General features: G+C 40.9%; 2 protein-coding genes across 4 annotated transcripts in view; one reads left to right on the top strand and one right to left on the bottom strand.

The window, feature by feature from the left end:
- Positions 1-416: 416 nt before the first annotated feature.
- SNAP29 (synaptosome associated protein 29) lies at positions 417-6,176 on the bottom strand. Its single transcript, XM_057411373.1, has 5 exons — positions 5,944-6,176; positions 4,328-4,524; positions 3,516-3,598; positions 2,486-2,590; positions 417-783 (listed from the first exon to the last, which is right to left on the bottom strand). The coding sequence occupies exons 1-5, from the start codon at positions 6,163-6,165 to the stop codon at positions 626-628; spliced, it is 765 nt and encodes a 254-aa protein (XP_057267356.1). The 5' UTR covers positions 6,166-6,176; the 3' UTR covers positions 417-625.
- Positions 6,177-6,564: 388 nt separating this feature from the next.
- Positions 6,565-20,710, top strand: part of PI4KA (phosphatidylinositol 4-kinase alpha) — a 56,829-nt gene continuing 42,683 nt past the window's right edge. Inside the window, exons 1-16 of one of the 3 annotated variants that reach the window (XM_057411370.1) lie at positions 6,565-6,774; positions 9,005-9,121; positions 10,305-10,398; positions 11,069-11,157; positions 11,662-11,734; positions 12,018-12,277; positions 12,941-13,007; positions 14,074-14,222; positions 14,819-14,884; positions 15,849-15,945; positions 16,332-16,523; positions 17,232-17,332; positions 18,040-18,169; positions 18,937-19,066; positions 19,787-19,882; positions 20,517-20,700. In XM_057411370.1, the coding sequence (XP_057267353.1) occupies positions 6,568-6,774; positions 9,005-9,121; positions 10,305-10,398; positions 11,069-11,157; positions 11,662-11,734; positions 12,018-12,277; positions 12,941-13,007; positions 14,074-14,222; positions 14,819-14,884; positions 15,849-15,945; positions 16,332-16,523; positions 17,232-17,332; positions 18,040-18,169; positions 18,937-19,066; positions 19,787-19,882; positions 20,517-20,700 (2,052 nt within the window). In that variant the 5' untranslated portion in view covers positions 6,565-6,567. Of the gene's footprint in view, positions 6,775-9,004; positions 9,122-10,304; positions 10,399-11,068; positions 11,158-11,661; positions 11,735-12,017; positions 12,278-12,940; positions 13,008-14,073; positions 14,223-14,818; positions 14,885-15,380; positions 15,544-15,848; positions 15,946-16,331; positions 16,524-17,231; positions 17,333-18,039; positions 18,170-18,933; positions 19,067-19,786; positions 19,883-20,516; positions 20,701-20,710 lie in introns of those variants that run through there. The other 2 variants (XM_057411369.1, XM_057411371.1) reach the window with 2 other exon arrangements.

Here is a 20,710-nt window from a genome sequence, read left to right as displayed (position 1 = left end):
TATAAAAGCGTAGTTTGTGGAGCCACCATTTGGTAAAAGTCATCTCAGGAAAGCGAACACACACAGAGGATATTATCACTGCAAGACACCCTTGGTATTTTACAACTTCCACAGAACAGTTCATTCCTTAAGCCCCAGAAAGCCAGAGAGCAGTTACTTCAAATTATCTTTACAGCTGGAAATCGGCATTTTGTCAGAACTTCACATAGCTGTAGGTAAACAGAATCAGCAACATTTGCTCTGAACAAAGAAGCACATTCTGTTCCCCCATCCCCTCCTCAAAACAGAAGCAAAATGCAGTTACTTTGCTCATCACGGCTCCCAGGCCAAGGACACTGAAGCTTTGTAGGTTGCAAATTCCTCCACACACATGACGCACAGTTACACAATTGCACGGGGTACCCAGCACAAAAGCATTGACCCAACTGCTGATTTTACTCAACATGCACTTCCCATGAAGAAGAAAGTTAAGGTATTAAGCTGCATTTAAGATTATGCAATTTTAATGACAACAAAATCAATAACAGAAACAAAGAGAAGCAGATACTGTCCAAGATTTTGTAAGCGATGGGTTGAGATGAGACATCCAAAAACTGATGTCCAAAAAAAAAAATCTAAAAATGCTTTAAAGTTGTCGGACTTTCTTATCAGTGCTTTTAATATTGACATCCAGTGTCTCTACTTTTTTTGTTAGCCGATCCAGCATATCATCTTGCTCATCTATTTCTGTCTGCAGCCCAAGAGCTAGGTTTTTCAGACGACTCAACCCAGAAGACATCTCATCTGTCAACAAAGAGAGTGACCATAAGGAATCAAGGCCATATAAAGCATACTGCTTAAATGGATGTTGTCAGGATTCCTTCTTCTCCAAACCCCGAGTCAGAAAATGTTAGTTACAAGTGCTCAAGTCTGAGTGTTTTTCTCCAGCAGGGGAAGCACCGATATATTAATACTTCCACTGCATTGCTACCAGAAATAATTACTTCCTTTCTTCCACGTTAACTGCAGATGCTTAAAGCCAAATTGGACCTTTATAAAGGGACATACCCCGTAATGTAGTTTTCACTTAAAATTATATATATAATTTATATTATATATATATAAAATATGAAATTGAGCACTTTCTTTCTCAATATACTTAATATGCTAAGTCAATTGCTTTTCTGTAAACATCATGCAGAGATACCAACACACTGACCATTTAAGCAGTTATTTAACATAAAGAATCCCACTTCCAGATTTTTAATTTGGCTACAGGGAAACTATTTTATTGCATGATTGACTGGTAAATGCTTTTGAGACTAATATGCTTTGCACAGCTTGTGAGTAGAACAAATGTGCTTCCTCTAACTCTTATGCTTGACTATTTCTCTTTGATCCATTCCTTTCTGATTTCTTTCCAATCTCTTATTTCTAGGTCAGCTAAACAGCAACACATGTAAACACATATATACAAAGAGGCACTTTGTATATATGCTGCAGAACAAAGGAAGAGAAAGTCAGCTGAATGGTTTGGGGAAGTAATGAAAGCAACTCAGCAAATTCACAAATCAAGTATTTAGTGTCCTTCAATTCTTCCATTTTCTGTGAAACAGGTTTATTTCAAAAGCTGCACACAGTTATAAATTCCTTGGGTCCAAACTGAAGTGCAATGTAATATCTGAGTTTAACTGTCAGGTAGGTAAGTTGAGTGCATCTTTCAATGTAAGTAGCAAACTTTAGAAAAAGAGGCAATAAGTCTGCACGCTGGTATAACGTGGATGTCAATTTGAAGCAGTCTTTCTTATAATACTGCTACACCTGCTTAGTAAGATTTTTCAGAACAGATAAGCCTGTTTGTCCCAATGATATCCCAGTCAACTTACAGGACGATTCAGAGAAACATTCTTATCTTGAATTGCAACTGTTAAGATACTTAAGCACCACTTCCTCTTTCAAACAACATATTTACCAGCATACACACATTTGGTAAGAGTGTTTTCCTTACTGTCAGTAAAGGATCTAAGAGGACTCATGCTTTTGGTGTGTGGGCTTTTTTCCCCTCCTTGGTCTCTTCACTCAGAGACAGCTCTATCAATTTGTAAAGCACAAGCATGTTGAAAAAGAAGTTGAAGTATTAATGCCAATAACATACCAGTTGCCACAGTAGATTTTCACTTCCAGGCTTCCTAGCCACTTTCCCTTTAGCTGGTTTCAGGTGAAATGCTTTTCTAACTCAGATTTGTTATTAGTGTTTACAAGTAGTTGACAGACAGACCCCACAGCATTCTACCATTCAAATAATGTATGTTTCAATCAAGTTTTGCATTCTGCCATGTAGACAGTTTTGAAATGCAAAATACAAGCAAACAATTTTAATTATCAAATTCTACCTGTGAACTAAACTAAAAAGTGTTCATTGGCAATATATTAGTAATTTTCCATGGCTGAAGAGCCAAAAATTGAGAATTACATTACATGAAACAGCATCAGTTCTCACACTCACCTAAGTTGTTGTCAATTTTCTGGTGGTAAGCACGCAGGTGTTGGTTCTTCGGATAGGAATCCCTTGGCCCTGAAGAAACTGAATCTGTTTTGCTGAAATCATTGTCTATAAAGAGTATAAAGTACAAAACATTATGTAAGATAAAAGCTGGTAAGAAGATGCTCTAAAGTTTTAGAAGGGTTATTAAAAATGAGTCTGACCACAGCTGCTATGTAATCACATAACCTGTTAGCAGAAGAATCAAAAGTAGTCCAACAGTGCTATCTATAGGGCATCCCTCAAAATGAACAGATATTAAGCTACAGTTATTCTGTTTTGGGCAGCCTTTTGTAGTTCTGCTGCTTAGTTGGGAATAGTAAGAACAAAACAAACCCAGCCACCCAAGTAACACAGCAGGTGGGCTGGTAACTTCCAGCACAGTTAGTGTACCCCCCGGACGAACCACCAGAGTTGAGTTATTTCTGCCCTCTATTGGCCAGACTTTTAATACTATGCGATGTGGAATGGAGATTTACATTACCAAAAAAGCATTTATTTATGTACAGGACTACAACTGTAAAGATACCCTGCAGCTTTCTTACTCTTGCTAAACTAAATTGAACTTCACTTTAAAAAGGAGCAGTTGTTTTGTACACAGAAGTCATCACAGAAGATGCAGTGAGAATGAGGAATGAGATCAAACCCCTATACTTCCCTGCATGAATCAAGTAATGACTTCAGTGTGAAGTATTATAGTCCTTGTTTGAAATAACAAGAAAAATATATCTGAAAACTATGACAAGGGATGGTTAAAAAGAACCACCTCCACATGCATGTTAACATTTTGGCAAGCAAGGCTGCCTGCCTGTTATATGGATTCTTGGCTACAAAGAGATTTAGGGAAAACAGTTCACTAGAATTCAGAGCCCTGAAGGCTGGGATACAGATCTCCGGACATTAAGCAGCAACATAAGCCAGCAGTTGGGCAAGTTGAAGGGTCTCTGCCTTCACCCTGCGTTGATGACAGACAGTGTAAAATAAAGTTACAAACCTATATCTAGCTTCCTTAAATTTGGATGACTTTCCTGGTATTTTGACTCTTGCTCTTTACTAGACATCATGGCTTCTTTTAACCTAGTAACAAAGAATAAAAAGAAAACGTTCCTATGGACCACAATCCTCATGCTCAATCTATTAAACAAGAATAGGTATCACACTTAACACAAAAGCAGCATATTTATTACACCAGATGCAACATATCACTTTAAAATAAACTATTAGCATTTGTCTTCAGTGAAAGCAGAACTTTAGCAGTGAAAGTAACTCAGATATCAAAACCAAAACTGTTATCTTCCATCTTGGAGGCAACCCATTGCTTTCTGCTAGTGGAGAATGGAGGGAAAGGGAAGGAGGAAATCAATCCATGCATCACTACCAGCCTTTACACAAATTCCTCAGCTGAAGAGACACAAGTACTGTGAGACACTAATTTCACAGCAATTAATTTCTATGTACAGCTTTTAGTAGAAGCTGAAGAAGCACACATAATACTTGGCTGGAAGCATGTCAGTGCTAGAAATCATGGCTTCCTGGTATGACTGAAGCAAGCACGATAATTCAGAAGAGTGAAGAATCACTTGTGTAATTTTCTGTAACTGTTCAAATTAATTTCTCAGTGTTATTCTTACCACTATAAATAGAAGTGAAAATATTCTCCTAAGAGTTAAAAGGAAATAGGGAGCTAGACACCATCTCAGGAGTCTGCTTGCCCAAATCAACAGATCTTTTAAGTTCCAATTTTGAGATGACATTTCAGAGATGCTGTGGGAGATAAGTCCCAAATAAAACATGGATTTTCCTTACCTACTGTTAGCATAATAGTCAGACGTTCCATTCTGCTCTGGCTTGTTCTCTGGAGGTTTGGCTTTGAAGTAGTTCACCAAGCCCCCCCAAACACTCTTAATGCTATTTATGTGCCTTTGACTAGTCTTCAAGTCCTGGTCCATTTTATCTACCATCTGCTCTGTGCGCTTCAGTGCCTCTCCTTGTCGTACAAGCTCCTAACAGATACCAAGAGGAAAAGAGAAGTAGTTAAGCCAAGATGAACGGAAGCATCAGTAAACTGAAACATCAAACATTTAAGAGACTCTCTGAAGAAAAACAGCAGTTCCATCATCCCATGTAGATTATTTCTGAAGGCATACAGCTTTTTCAGTCACTCCTCTTCCCCCAGGGCATTTCAGTCATGAGCTGCTTATCAGCTACATTAGCCAGCTATAAGATTCTCATCACTACACAACACCAGGTTCTCAACTCCTACTACAAAGAGCATCCAGGAATTTTCTGTATTGGTCTTTTGTCAGGTTGATATTTGTGTCTCTTCTTGATGGAAAAAGCGTGGCACCAGATGAGTGATGTAGTGAAAATGCAAAGGTTTGCAGCTGGGAAGTGAGCAAGCAGAAGTATTCCTAGTTGAGGATGACACCTTCATTGGGAAGTGATACTCTTTTGACATTACTGGGATGTTCCTGGTAATTTAGAAACAGAATAACCAAAGGCGATAAATCAAAGCATGATTTCTTCATACCATTGCTTGAGCAGTGCAAGTACATACAGTGCAGAGTTTAGAAATGTTAATATATACAGTTACATTATTTTCTAAGTCAAGAACACAAATATTATTCCAAAGTAATCCAAAGATTAATTCTGACAGGAAACTCACATGCAGCTCACATGAGTGCAAAACAAAAAACTTGTGCTCATATTCTCTCTAAACTTTGGGGAATTCCAGTGGAATATTCTTCTTCTCCCCTGAATAAAGACGCAAATACGATTCAAGGGTTGTGAGCTTCTTTCGTGCTTTTCTGGGCAAACAACTCACAAGTTCAGTGAAGAGCCACCAAGAAACCTCTTCAGCATAAGCACCTCCTGCAGTCTGTGGGTGCTCTTGGTTACTAACGCTGAAGGAAATGTCCCATTAGCAGGTGACACAGTGGACAAGGCCTCTCTGAGCGATGCCTCTAAAGACAAACTTCTGATACACGGCCAGAAGAATGAAGGAAATGATTAATCAGAACAAAGCCAGGCCATCACAAACAGCCAAGAGGGCAGGCTCTTCATTTAGCCAAGAGAACTACTGAAAACTTTTTAGTCGGACAAAAATAGGTGCAAATGCCATTAATAAGTTGATTGGAGCTGCTTAATAAACAGCTGACACCACATCCGAGTCACAGCCTGTGATGCACAGCCAGGGTCTAAGCGTTGTTTCTTTTTCACCTCAAAAACACCCTCCAAACGCGCCTCCACCCATAAAATCCGCCCGCAGTGGCGCAGAGAGATACGCTGTGTCCGAAACAACTGTGGAAAGAGGTGCTTGGGAGGAGGGGAAGAAGAGCAATACACTGTCATCCCCCCGGCCGGTACATCGCGACAGCCCCGGGGCCGACGTCTCCGTCCGCCATCCCCGTTCCGCGACTCACCTCAGAGGCGGCCACGCCGATGCGCTCGGACTCGTACAGCAGCGAGAGGGAGCGGGTGGTGCTGTCGGCGGTGGCGGCGGAGCGACGCAGCACCTCCTGCTGCAGGTACCGCTGCCGCGAGGCGCCGTCCGCCTCCCCGCCGCCGCTCGCCGACCACGGCGACACCGCCTCAGCCTCTTCGTCCTCGGCGAAGGGGTTATAGCTCCTCGGGAGGCCCGACATGCTGCTGGGGACGGCGGTGGCTCCTAACGGCGGCCGCTCCGGGGCTGCGTCCCCTCAGTCCGCGGCCCTCGCCCGTCCTTCCGCCCACAGGCCGACCCCGCGCGTCGGGCGGAACCACCGCCGTACGCCTCCCCTCCCCGGGACGGGCTGGGCACACGGGAGCAGCGCTGAAGGACAGGCGGTTACTGGGAGGAGCCATCGCGCCGGGGGAGCCCATTTGTAGAGCGGGGCCCTGGGCAGTGCAGCAGGAGGGAGGGGCACCGGCGAGGGGCGGAGCGATGAAGCCGCCGCGGACGCTGCCATCTTTATGATCCCGAGCGAGCTGGTGATCTCGCGAGAGGAAGGCGGGGCGGGCTGGCTGGCTGACTGGCGGGAGGGCGGCCCTTGGCAGTCCACCACAACATGGCGGCCGCGGCGGTGGCAGCGGCAGCCGCGGCTGCTGCGACAGCGGCCACGGCTGCGGCCAGCACCACAGCGGCGGCGGCCGCGGCTCCCTGCCCGGGTGCCGGGCGGGGGAGCAGCGCCGGCACCGCGCGCGGCTTCTATTTCAATACGGTGCTGTCGCTGGCGCGGTCGCTGGCGGTACAGAACCCCGCGCCGCTGGAGAAGGTGAGGAGCGGATCGTGTGGGGGTTCCGTCTGCGAGGACTGTGGCGCTTTGGGGCTGTCGTGTGTGGGAGCCGCGTAGTTGCGGTGTGGAGGGTCGTCATGCGAGCGGGGCTTGTCTCTGTCTGTCACACATGTGGAGTCTGCGTGGAAGAGTCGGCGTGATGGGAGCCGCGGCGGGAGGCGGGGGTCCCGGCCCTTCCTGCGGGAATGCTTGTGCCGGGTGTGCGGGGAGGGTGTCGGGTTGTGGCCCTGGGTGAGGTGCGCGGTCGGGGCCGCTTCCCTTGGCCCTGTGCCGTTTGGAGGCACGCCGGTGGGTGTGTGTCGCTGCCCGGGGGATGCCGCTCTCCTCAGTGAGGGCTGTCCTGTGGCAGTGGGGGCCGCTGGGCCTGTGAGGCGCTCCCGTAGCCCATCTTGACCCAAAACCACCGTCGTTGAAGGAGGTGTCACCGCAGCAGCCGTGGCTGGTGCTGTTGGAGCAGCCCCCATGTCCTCATGAGGAGCGTGGGTCCTCACAGCAGTTGCATGTCCCTAAGTTTGTGGAACACAGTCTCGTAGATGTAATTAGTCTCAGTCTAATTGGGGCTGGTTGCTCTACTTTGTATCTGGTTAAATGCAAGCGACAGAATCAGCTCAAGATAAAATGTGCCTGGTGGAGATAAACCTCTCCTGAACGTCAAACCAGACCAGTGGGATCTCCATCTGGGTAGTTCCCCTCATGGGTCTACGCTGCTGGCACGGAGCAGCTGCCATGGTCAAGCATGGTGATCCTGCAGGGGGCAGAGGTGGACAGCTTGGTGGTGCAGGCTTCTTCGTTCTTCTTCTGGGAGTCTATTAGTCTGACAGCCAACTCTGAATAACTTTCTTTTAATCTTTGCTGCTGGTTGACTAATATCCACGGACTTTCCTTTCCCTTCCAAGACTTAAATGATATTAAAAGTTCTTATCTAGCAAAAGATATTCACTCATATTACCTTAGATACTAACCTGATGTGGAACGTACACATCAGAAGTTGCTTTACAAAGTTCGTATTCCCTCTGCGGTATTTTCTGTTGAGGATTATTTGTGTTGTGTTACAGGTCTTGTAATTCGGAGGTGTGGCAGTTTAAGGACCAGAATCTTGAATTCCACAAAGCATCCAGTAAACTCTTCTAATTCTCTAGGGAAATAGTTTCTTGGCTTAGAGATTTAGAGGTGGAGTGTTTAAAGAGTTATCTAAGTCAGAAGTAGCTTGGTATTCAAACATAGTTATTTATTACGACAGTTCATTTAAGGTAATATTTATTAATATCAAGGGGATTTATCAAAAGACAATATGCTTGTGGCATTTTCCCTTTCTTAACAGTTCCATGGGGGGGGGGGAGTATTTGGGAGATTTTGGGAGATTCACTGTATTTTTTAGATGCGTGTTTGCAGGCTACGGAGAGAAATAATAGGTAAGTAGTGAGAAAATAATAGTTCTTGAAACTTAATCTGTTGTGTTAAAAAAGGATTTGAGCAAAAGCCATATCCAGCTAGGTGACAGTTTATTTTTCATTGCTGTATATGCAGAAGGCATTGATGCAGCTGTACCAAAGCTCCATCCGCCCAGTTTTTGTTCACAGGAATGGAGTTAATGTAACGTATGTGCCTGCTGCATATTTCTTGCCCATCCAAAATGCTCAATGAATTAGTGGAAGGAAGGCTTTGTTGTAGCAGGGATGCAGGAATGAGCTTTGTGAATGTGATGCTCTGAAAGTTTCAGAAATTCTTTTGAAATGTGGAAACACTTGATCAAGTGTTGAAGAAAACTTTTAAATTGACCCCTGTTGTAGTAAAAATGTTTGACTTGAGATTTTTCTGTCTTTAGTTTCTGTCGTTCATCACTTTTTCCTCGCCTTTAGATGCTCTCATTAAGATTGATGACTAAAGGAGAGTAATGTGGCCACCTGTCTTCCAGAGGGTGGAAAGACTACTGTCCACTTCAAGCACAGGAATGAGTCTTGAAAAGCACAGCCAGCTGCTTCCTCTGCTCTGAAAACATCTGCAGTTGTAGCATTGCTCCCCAGGCCCGTTGCTTGCTGGGCCCTAGGGCTGTGCCATAAAGAAGGAGTTGGGAGCCAATTGTTTGCTTCCCTGAGGTCTGCTGGTGGGCTTGTAAAAGACGGTTTTAACACGTTGACTGTTGTTCTCTTGGGTAGTTGTGACAGTTTCAGTCTTATTCCACTGTTCTTTCCCTCCGCTGTTTTTTCAGGTACAAAAACTGCTCTGTATGTGTCCAGTGGATTTCCACGGGATTTTCCAGTTAGATGAGCGTCGCAGAGATGCTGTGATTGCTTTAGGAATCTTTCTAATTGAATCTGACCTTCAGGTATTTTTCCTGCTTAAGCTATAACTCTGTTTAACGTGAAAGTTTATGCGTGAATTCAGGTTTAGTTGTTCAGTGAAAATGGAAATTTGGTATTTACTTTTCATAAAAATAAGTAAAACGATCAGAGAGAACAGATGGATGCAGGCAGGAGAGCAAAAGGAAATGAGGACAGCACTGACAAGTGTGTCATAGCACTGCCACAGCCAAACTGCTGTCGTGTTTTTTGGTTATGATGGCTCATGGAGAGAAAAGAGGCTGTTCAGGAGGATTTGCTCAAACCATATTTGTCATTGCTTGTTCTTCCCTACATGCTTCTGAATGTCAGGTTTGTAATAGGCCTTTTCATACCTGACACTACCCAGGATAAAAAGACAGTGCATGTGGGCTGCATTGTAAGCAAGCACCCCTTTTGTCTCCGTCAGCCTGTGAATGACAAGCTGGTTCTCTTCCCTTTAAACCCTGGGTGTGGTGGTGTTCCATGCAGAGGAAAGGAAGGGTATAGAGTCCTATGTCCAAAGACATTAGTCCTCACTTTAAGCTGTTTAATGTTGCTAGGGTTTGTATCGGGAATTTTTTCCTATTTAATACTGAGTTACTATGATATAGCTTTGAATGCATGTTAATAATGTTGTGGGGTTTTTTATTTTTTTGTAGTATGGTTTAAATAAGGCAGTTCTGTTTGTGTTTCGTAGTGGGGTTTTTTTTTGTTTCCAAAGCCAGCAGTTAATATTAATTAATCCAACTCTGAGGAAGAGAAGTGCTCCCTTTGATTTGCAGATTAGGAAGCTGAAGCGTTACACAAGATGTGTGAAATGGTGGCTATGAGATGGATCACATGTACTGAATTGGGACTGGTGCTCTGAATTTCTAGATGCCTTAAAATTATTGTGTGACCTTGTAAATTAATAAATTGTTTGGGGTTAATTACTGTTCTTAATGTTTTTCTCCAACTTTCATGGAGCACGAACTGTTGCCTAGAATGAAAGGATTGGATTTATAGCACTGAATTGGTTTATTTTCATTTGCCTGTGTTGAAATCAATTTTGCAATATTCAAGAAGCCTGTGGAGTAATCATTAGAAGCAAGTTCTGTGTGTGGTTAGTGTAGTCTTTCTATAAAGTAGCTTGAGATGATATGGTTCAGCTTTTCTTCTCCATTTTAAGAAGAGTGTTTTTCTCTTTAGCACAAAGATAATGTGGTTCCATACCTCCTTCGACTTCTGAAGGGTCTGCCCAAAGTCCAATGGATAGAAGAAAGCAATGCACGGAAAAGCAGAGGTGATATTTGGATTTTTTTGATCTTTCTATGGTATGACAGCTAGGAAATAGAAATAACAAGGGTTATTCAGGGCATGGTACAAGGGGAGCTGACAGGTCCTGCTAGAGTCTAACCTCCTGACTTAACAGCCTTTAATACTGATTTTCTTTAGCAGCAGAGAGAAAGTTGAGTAGCTCCTACCTTTCTTGCCTGACTGCTTTGCAATACATTACACTATCCAATAATTCTATGCTCAATATATTTTGTTGCTAAATTGGAGAAGATTGTATAGCAGTTAGAGCAGGAGAGTAGAATCTAAGATTTGTACGTTCTATTCTTCACTTAAATGCTTAGTTGCTATTTAAACCCCTTAATTTCTTGCTCACTTGGTATCTCTTGAAATTGCTGTAGGAATACTTTTGTGTAATACTGTATTTTTTTAATTATTATTTGAAAGCCTAGGAAAAAATTCAATTATTTAAATTATTCTTTTAACATTTCATGCTGAAATTCTACTGGTTACAGTATATTTCTAAATTTTTTATGTAATGTTGTTTTTCTACATTCTATCTCAGAACTGTATGACAAGGGAATCACTTATGTCTTCTTCCTTTATTATTATTTGCTCTTTCTATGTTGATGTTCTCCGACAATGCTTAAGTGGCTCATTTGCTGTCTGTTTCTTTGCAGGCTTGCTTCCAGTGGCAGAAAACTTCAGCTTCTGCTTGGTAACATTGTTATCAGATGTTGCTTACAAGGATGTGTCTCTCAGGGAGCAGGTAGAGTTTATTTTAAGTTTGTGCTGATGTAGTACCCAGTTCTTCAGTCATAGAATCGTTTCGGTTGGAAAAGATGCTGCAATACTGACAAATGTACAGAGTATGCCACAGCTGCTTCCTCTCTTGTAAAGGGATTGGTTGACATTTGTACTGCTGCATTATTTTGCTTGTGTTAATTGATACTCAAGTATCTAGAAGATATTAATAAATCAGCTCTTACTTCTGGGTGTCAGAGAATGTCAGTTGAATTCAGGTTTTGATACTGAGATCAGGAGTGCTGCAGTTTTATTCTGCTAGTACATACCAGCTAACCGCAGACTTGACAAAAGCAGCTTTGTAAGCTGAGTGAGGCAAGATACTACTTTAGTCACACAGCATTAAAGCATCTTGTTTACAGAGGTGCTTACCTTAATATTTGCAAGTTTCATTTGTTGTGGTGATCTAGTATGAGATAATATCTCTTCACCAAAAGATGTTTTTGTATGTCTGTCTTGATTACTTTAGATTTTGGATGCAATTCTACAAGTAATGCAGTTCCTGTTGGGAATGTGCCAGACGCCACAAATGCATGATAAAGGTACTATTAAAATTGTTACTGTATTTGAAACTCCTGTCCTTTGGACTTCTCTTGTGTTTTCTAGTTATCAGGATCGCTCCTGAAAAGTGAGTAGCTTTGCTTCCAGTTTTCTTCAGCACGTATTTATTCTGTTGCTGGCTGGTAAATGTGGAAGTGGAAGTGTATTAAGTGTATTTGTAAAGCACATAAGGCTGAAATAGTTTAGTGAAGTGGTAGCAAAACTATGAAATAGTAGTTCTAAGTTACTGTCAACATAACTGCTTTGTGTGTTTTTCTCTTCCAGTATATTTATGCAAGTATGCAGTGCCCTGCCTGATAGGAATCTCTCGAGCCTTTGGTCGCTACAGCAATTCAGAGGAGGCTCTTCTTTCAAAGCTTTTCCCCAAAATTCCCCCACACTCCCTGAGAGTTCCAGAAGAGCTTGAAGGAATTCGCCGACGATCCTTTAATGATTTCAGATCAATTCTCCCCAGTTCTCTACTCACTGTTTGCCAAGAAGGAACACTAAAGAGAAAAGCTAGCAGTGTATCTAGTATCTCACAGGTCTGTATGACTTGCTCTGTGTTGGAGTTGGTGCTTAGATGATTTCATGGTCTTTGGGGGAGTTAAGACAGCATTAAGCCTGGGTATACAGACAGTCTCTTAACACATTGTTTGATCAGAGATCTTTATTTTGATTCCACAACTGAGTTTCAAAATAGTTTTTAGTTTCTGAGCTCCAGAACAATCAGTGACAGTTAAATTAACTGTACTAATAAGTCTTCACGCAGGACAATTGGCAAACACTATTCCCTGTATTGTGCAAAAGTATTGTGATACATATCTGTGAATTTAGGAAAATGGCACTTAATGGTTAAAGTCCGCAGATGTGCTGAGGATACATGAGCTCCCTTTGGTTTTAGCAGGAGCTGTGGATGTTGTTTTAGGGGAAAAATGGATGCAGGTGCTGGTTTTAAAACCAGAGATTGTTACTAGCATAATTTCATATAGGACATGAGTTATTATTCTTACAGCTTCCCGTTAGTCAAAAGCACTGAATTGGCTTTTTTTAACTTCCCTTTTTCTGCTGGAATTCTGGCAGCGAGTAGTTCCTGCTAGTTTCGCTTGAAGCTGTGATTCATTATAAAATGTACAAACCATTCTCTGGAAGATTTTTCAATGTTTTATAAGTAGTTTTTAAATGATGGCTTGTTTGTAATGTTTCAGGTTAGTCCTGAACGTGGAATTCCCCCTCCCAGCTCTCCCGGAGGATCTGCAATTCACTACTTTGAAGGTAAATTATTTTGCAAAGAAATGGTGTGTGATTCTGGGGTTTTGTTACTGTTTATAGAAAACTAAAAACAAAAATCCTTTTGGCCCCTCTCTGTGCCCTCTAGAATTCTTACAGTAATTCCCTGGTTCATGCGTGCTAGGATACTAACAAATTTTGGGAGATAAAGATAGTAGGAAGTTATTATTAACACGAGTGGTTTCCAAGCTCATTTGTTTCTGAGAGACATCTGATTTCCTTGCTGCTTGGCTGTGCCTAGTACTGAAGAGCTTAATTCAACTAGGCCAAAAATATTTCAGGAGATTAGGCTGAGTAGCTTTGATGAAGAAGTGCTAATATTGTGCTTCACAAGACGATGGAATTGTTGCATTAGGATCTGGAATTTTGAGGCGTTTGTGGCACATTGTATAAATCTAAAGCAGCTGCTCCATATGAAGTAAATGTGACATGGGTCATTGTGTAAGACCTAGTTATTTACTGATGTGAGAAATGGTAAAGGGTAAACTGGGGTGCTCACTAGTGTGTGTTAATTGAGATCATACAAGGCAGAAACATGACAAAATTTCATGCATTAATATACAAATTCTTAACCTTTAAGTTTTGGTAGAGCTCTAGCTGTGAGCTCTTACGTCAAAGCAGGACTTGAAAATAAGCTGTCTATCACAGAATCAAGTGGAGGAGCTCTGCATCTGAGATGTTTGGGGATCTCTGGTTTTGTCTGGCCCTTTGAGGGTTTTAACAGTTGGGGCATTCTCTGTTTCTGGGTTTTCAGGTTAATGTACGTCAGTAGTATGGGGAGACTTCTTGTCAGCAGTGTCTCTGACATGGACCCAAGTCATTGAAATGAATTCTTCCATTGTGATTGTAAACTTCTAATGAAAAAAATGTATTTTTTCATCATTTTCTGTCTTGATTTACCAGTAGATTAGCTGAAATGTGCCTCTTCGTAGTTGCAAGTTAAAGACTGTGCCTGTGTTGGTAATAGCTATTTAGCAGTGACTGAACATTACCAGTAACTAAAGTTAATACATCCTTTCTTTCCCTAATCTTCTATTATTTTTCTGATCAGGTTCATATCTTCCTGATGGGAGTGCACTGGATCCTGATTATTACTTCTCTACAATCAGTTCCAGCTTTTCAGTTTCTCCTCTTTTCAATGGCATTAACAATAAAGAGTTTAACATCCCACTGGAAATGCTCCGTCAGCTGTTGAACATGGTATGTGATGCATTCTTATGAAGGCTGCAGTGAGTTTGCATTCTTGATACTTGTGCTGGAAATCATTGCAGTTTAAGTTTTTAGAATTGCAAATAAAAAGGCTGTGTTTGTCTCTCAAGCTTGTGTAAGCTCTCAAGCTCTGGCATTTAACAAAGTGCTTCAATGGCATTCCTAAAAGCTCTCATATAAACCAAGAGGGATTTGTAAAATCAAATTTATGTCAATGTCTTCCTGTTTGAATCTTGGAGAGCTCTTGATCTGAGATAACTTACATACTGCTAGTTACTGAAATAGAAGATTGGTTGCTGCGAGAATGAGACCCTTTCCTGAAAGGGTTTAGTTGCTGGGAACTCACACAGGAGATTAAAACTACTGCCTGTATTTGCTTCCTGCAGCAGCTGTTTTCAAGCAGCACACAGTGGCTCAAATGTATATCTTCTTCTTGCAACCAGAAATTCTTGTAGCCTTAATTTCATCTGACACTTTGCAGTCAGGTGACTTGTTTTCTGTGCAAGGGCAAAGTTGTATTGCTTTCCTGTCTAGAGTCACCATCAAGAAACATCCTTTCTTTACATTTTACTTATTTTCCTTGATAGGTAAAACAGATCGTTGCGGATTCTCTGCTGAAGACCTTGGATACAGTTGTAGCTGAAGTTGCAGAGGTGTGTTTTTAAATTTCTTTTTTAAAGATTTGTTGGTTTGGGTTTTTTTTTTTTGTCTTAAGAAAAAATAATTGGATGACTGTTTCTTTTCTCTGCAAAATGATCTGAATTTCCTGTTAGAACTGTTCTTTCAGTGGCTTAAGTGTAGCTTTGGGCTGTGTAAAATGCAGGGGTGAAGGGGAAATGTTCTTCACTGACATAGAAGGAAATAGTTATTCTTGCTAAAAAATAAACCGTTTCTTACTTTAGCACTCTTATCCTACTCAGTTACAGCATTGGTTGCCCAAAAGTGGTTTGCAGTAGATTAAGGTCTTTATTGCATATTACAGTAACACTGTCTTTTTTTATCATATGTTGGTTGGTTTCTTTTTCTGGCTTGGAAATCGCTGCTGCCTTCTTAGTGTCATTTCTACAAGTTTAATAGTGTTAAGTTTGTGGACCTTTGCTTTCAGAGGTGACATACTTGTTTCTGTAGCTCTGTGAGTCCTTGTTCCTTCCCTGGGAACAGTTCTCTTAACAGCCTCCACCACATTTTATGGAGTTAACCTCATCTCCTTCTGGGTGTAAAGTTGTGATGAAAAGACCATGTGTTGAGTTGTGCAAGAAAGTAACTTTGGTGTTTGCTCCAGCTTTCTTTTAAGTACTGCTGTATTTGAAAGGTAGGCCTAAGTGGAGACATCTTTCTCTCTTTGAGGATAAGAGGTTCAAGTCCTTTTTTCTTTAAAAACACTGTTAGAGCATACATGTGCTCTTCAAATCAAAAGAGTGAATCTTATTTGGTGCACTGAATGGCTGTACTTTTCCTTTTGGTGAAAGTAGAGGGAGGAAAAGCTGTGAGGCTGCTTCTGGTACCTGTGTTAAATGCTTGTTTACATTGTAGAGGAGAACATGTGATTCAAATAAGATTTATTTATATAATGGAAAGTACTTTTGAATCTAGCAGCTTGTTTCCTTTCTCTTTCAGACGGGTGCTAGTACGGATCTCTATTATAAAACATTCAGTGATCCTCTTTATCTTGCTCAGTTTAAAATGCTGAGAGACACCTTATACTATATTAAAGGTATAGTGTTTGTATTGTTTTAATTTGTCCTTCATTACTTTTAGGATCCAAAGCATTGTCTGCATTGTATTGAGTGCTTGAACACTGGGCTTTGCATTTCCTGGGAACTCTACATAGGCTGTAAAATTTGTATTCTGAAATGTTTCAATATAAAATAGGTCCTATGGGAATAGAACCATTAAAAAGCACTATTAAAAAGATTAATAGATGGCATTTCAGTTGTCTGCTCACTGATGGACTTCACTATGAAATTTATCATTTAATCAGGACAGAAAGTTCATTAAATAGTTTTATTTATAACTTAGCAATGAATTTTTATGTGCTGTCAATCTGATACACTGACTCCTATCCTTCTAGTACAATGCTGTTTCCTTTTATTTCTTTAGACCTTCCCAACTCATTTGTGAAGGAAATCCATGATTTTGTGCTAGAGCAATTCAACAGCAGTCAGTCAGAACTTCAGAAAATCCTTCATGATGTGGATCGGCTGCACAATGAACTGAGCCCTTTAAAACTGCGTTGTCAGGCTAATGCTGCCTGTGTGGATCTCATGGTGTGGGCTGTAAAAGATGAACAAGGTAATAAATGCTCTTCAGTCTCTGGATGGTCTGTTGTCTTTAAGTTGTAGAAATACTTACAAGGTCTGAGAGGAGATGATGCTCAGAGAAATATAAAATCAATTTCAGTGAAATATGTTTTGCAGTTAGAGCACAAGAGTAAAGCTTCCATCAAAAAGTTGTCAAATTAGTTGAGTAGGTAATTAGACATCTCTGTAGAAATGGAAACAGAATCATCCTATTAGCTTATCTGCAGGAGATGGTCGAATTGCTGCATTAGATGCAGCTGCTTATTTTCTAGTTTGTTTTTAATTATTGCTCCTAGTGTCTTACATGTTTCTCAGTAAAAAAGATGGTTTTTCTTCATTGCTAACAGGACTTGGAAGCTCTTTCTCACTTTTTCTCTGTTTTCTTGTATAGTTTGTACATGGCCTCTGAGTATGTGAAGGATTTTTTTCCTTTGAACCTTGCAGTACTTCATTTCTGCCAAATATGAAGTGCACTGAAAATCAACTTTACGTACTGTCATTCTCTCAGTGTTTGGCAGAGCTGTTTGGTGCAGATCCTCAGTTTCCAAAACTGTTTTCACAGGATAAGGACTCTTTGGGAAACTGTAGCATGAGAAGAGTGAAACTGTTAAATTTTAGAAATTCCAGTAAGCGTTGGATTGTGTATGGCCTAATAATAAATCTGATGAAAAATAAACCATAAAAATTATCTTTATTGAAGGTGCGGAAAACCTGTGCATCAAGTTATCGGAGAAGCTGCAGTCAAAAACCTCAAGCAAAGTCATCATTGCTCACTTGCCACTGCTAATTTGCTGTTTGCAGGTCTGTCTTTACAGTGTTTGACATTACTGTGAGAGTCGTGGGAGAACACTTTTTGTCTGCTATTTGTGTTACTTTCCATGAATGTGTTCTACATTTGGATTTTAGAGGTCTGTTGTGGAAACTAGAACTGTAATAGAGCTGTGCTTTCAAAATTTTCTTAGCTCATCTACTTCTTGAAGAACAATATTCATGAGGGCTTTTTTACCAGTATTTAATTTCTGAAATATTTGGATTCTTAGTCCATTAGATAAACACTTCAAATACTGGGCCTGGCATATTACGAGTTCTAAGACTACGGCTTGGTTATTCTAAATTTTGTCATCTTATTTGGCACTTACTCATAGTCTTACAAATGTGGTATTTTCTACCACATAGTAAATAGTAAAGTTACCAGGATTCCAACATTCTTAAATGTTGGATCTTGTCCAGTAACTTTCTTTTTTAAGGAGTGCAGTTCATTCCATCTAATCCTGTGGAATCGCCCAGGAAGCAAGCAGCAGTGACTGGCATGATGCACTCTAGAATCTAAAAGAATTAGAAGCTTAAAATGCCTAAATCTTCTCTTAAAAACTGAATCCCTCAGAACTACACGTAGTTCATTTTCCCTTGTTTTTTTTTTCCTACTGAGCTGAAGTTGCAGTCTTACAGTTGAAATAAAAATTGTGCTGTTTTATTCTAAGTGTTGTATTTTTGTTTTTCTGTTTTAGGGACTAGGACGTTTGTGTGAGAGGTTTCCTGTTGTGGTTCATTCTGTCAACCCATCCTTGAGAGACTTTCTTGTGATACCTTCCCCGGTGCTCGTGAAACTTTACAAGTATCATAGCCAGTATCACACAGGTAAAAGAAAAAAGGCCGCATTCCAAAGGACATGCTAGTGGTTGCTTTCCAAATTACATGACTTTTTTATGCTTTTGGCTATTTTGTGTAGGGGAAAATGGAGATAATTTCTGTGGGGTTTTTCGGAGGTGGAGCGGAGGAATGCTGATCACGTTCTGATACAGCTGTATCTAAAGGCAAGCAGCGTGTGTGGAACTACATTTTATCCTAGCAGTAATATTGCTGAGCCTCTTTTGCTGAAACTCAGCACTTCCATCCTGAGTGAGATCACCACCTAAAGAATGTTCCTGCAGTATAGAAGGCAGCTGTTAGGTCTCTCCAAAGCCACTTTTTCTCCAGGCTGAACAAGGTTGTGTTCCTCAGACTCTCCATATACCTCCTCTGCTCCAGCCCCATGATCTTCTTAATGACATTTGGCAGTTTTTTTGTTGTTGTTTTAAAATTATCATATTATGGTTTAAAAAAAAAAATGTTCAGTTTAAATCACTTGCAAATGCAAAAGCAGAATTGTAATTCTAAAGCAGAACAGGTAAAATGGTAACTGAAGGTGGCTAACTTTAGGAATAATTATTTAGAAATGGTTAAATGCAGTAATATCTGGTACAGGTAGTGACAACACGTGCACTTCCAGATTTCTTCAGCTCAACTTTCTAAGCTGTAAAATAGTGGTTTGCACTCGACAGATATTGCTCTGCCTGTGTGCTCTCATCTTGGGGAAAAAGGGTATTTCACATGGTGTTGATCTCCATACTCTCTGTTCTTAGTAGGTGGGAATGACATCAAGATTAGTGTCACCAATGAGCATTCAGAGTCCACTCTGAATGTAATGCCAGGCAAGAAAAGTCAACCATCCATGTACGAGCAGCTGCGTGACATTGCCATAGACAACATCTGCCGGTAAGAGAGATTTGCACCTTGTTGGAATATGTGTTCTATTTCCCTAGCAGAAAAGCATTGTGACCATTGAGAAGATGCTGCTCTGTGCCTCTATAAAGGCTTTTTGCCTTTTTTGATCATGACTTCGTTTTCGTTTGGACACAGACTCAGAATGGTTTGGTCTGGAAAGGACCTTAAGATCATCTAGTTCCACCCCACCCCCCCCCCCCCCCATCTCTTGGTTCTGTTTTTGTCCAAATTGTAAAATTACAATTTGGTCTCATTGTTTTGCTTCCCACATATGTAACTCATGCAGTCACCAGTTTGATATTCAGTGGGATTTTTGTTTTCTGCTTAGATTGTCATGTTAAGTGAGCCTCTGTAACAGGATTGTGAAGCACTAAAATGTGGGCAGTGTGATGATTATTATTCTCTTGTAGACAGCTACAGAGAGCTGGAGAGAGGACAAATAGCTGGTGACTGGAGACAAGGGATTGAAGTTTGTAAAGCAGTGGGTTCTGAGTTTATGTTATTGCTTATTCCCATCTTTATTGTTTCTGGAGAAAACAGCAGTAGAAACTGATCGTTATTTAAATACATCTGCAGTTTTCATAGGCAGGCAGTATAACTTTTTTCCCTTCTACCTGTAATGTGTTTACAATAGTAAAAAGTGAAATGTTTCACTTATGCATATTTTTTTCTCCTCTGTTCCAGCAAGTTTTCTGTTCATTGTTATTTCAGGTGCTTGAAAGCTGGCTTGACTATAGATTCAGTGATTGTTGAGGCCTTTCTCGCCAGTTTATCTAACCGTCTGTACATCTCTCAAGAGAGTGATAAGTAAGTTCTCTGTCATCAAATCAATTTTTCCTTCACTTGGTGAAGCTGAAGCTTATTCTAAGATCGAAGTACAGGCAGCGTTATTTTAGAGTTAAGTATCTCTGAGATTAGTGAGCTTGTGTGTGGTCAAGATCTTCCCATGCAAACCTGTGCAGAACTGGAGCTCTCATTTTCATACTGAGAGCTATGGATTCATTTTTATCTGATTCATTATTCAGTGTGTCACTTGTGGCATTTGGCTTGATTCACCTTTAAGAGATCTGTCAACCAAGAAACTGTCAAAGGGATGTCCTGTAGTAGCTGGTCTGACTGTAATGTCTTAAGTGTTTTGCAGATCACTTTTACCTCTTTTCGGTGTGGTTTCTAGAATAGTTTGTTCATGGATTAGCGTGGGTTTCTTGGATAATACATTTGTGTGGGGTTTTGGGGTTTATGTTTTATTTTGAAAACAAGCTTGTGCAAGTATATCTCTAATGTTAATGTTAGGAGTAGATGGGTATCAAGAGTGTTAATATTAAAACTGCTTGAATTTAATATATCAGCTGTCTCTTATGTGAAAGGTAGCTGTTCTTGGAGGTCTTTAACTGTTGAACAGTTACGTGTATGGTGGTTTTTGTTTATTTGTTTTGTACAGGGAAGCTCATTTGATTCCTGACCACACAATTCGTGCTCTAGGACACATTGCAGTGGCACTGAGGGACACCCCAAAAATGATGGAACCCATCCTACAGATCTTACAGCAGAAGTTTTGCCAGCCGCCTTCTCATCTTGATGTACTCATTATTGATCAGCTGGGCTGCTTGGTCATCACTGGAAATGTAAGGAGCG

This window comes from Pezoporus wallicus, unplaced genomic scaffold, assembly GCF_028554395.1.
Source record: "Pezoporus wallicus isolate ANWC-B61680 ecotype Strahan unplaced genomic scaffold, APGP_CSIRO_Pwel_v1 contig_6401, whole genome shotgun sequence".
Classification (NCBI taxonomy): domain Eukaryota; kingdom Metazoa; phylum Chordata; class Aves; order Psittaciformes; family Psittacidae; genus Pezoporus; species Pezoporus wallicus.
Note: the sequence above shows the minus strand (reverse complement) of the source record. Positions and strands in the feature narration are given on the sequence as shown.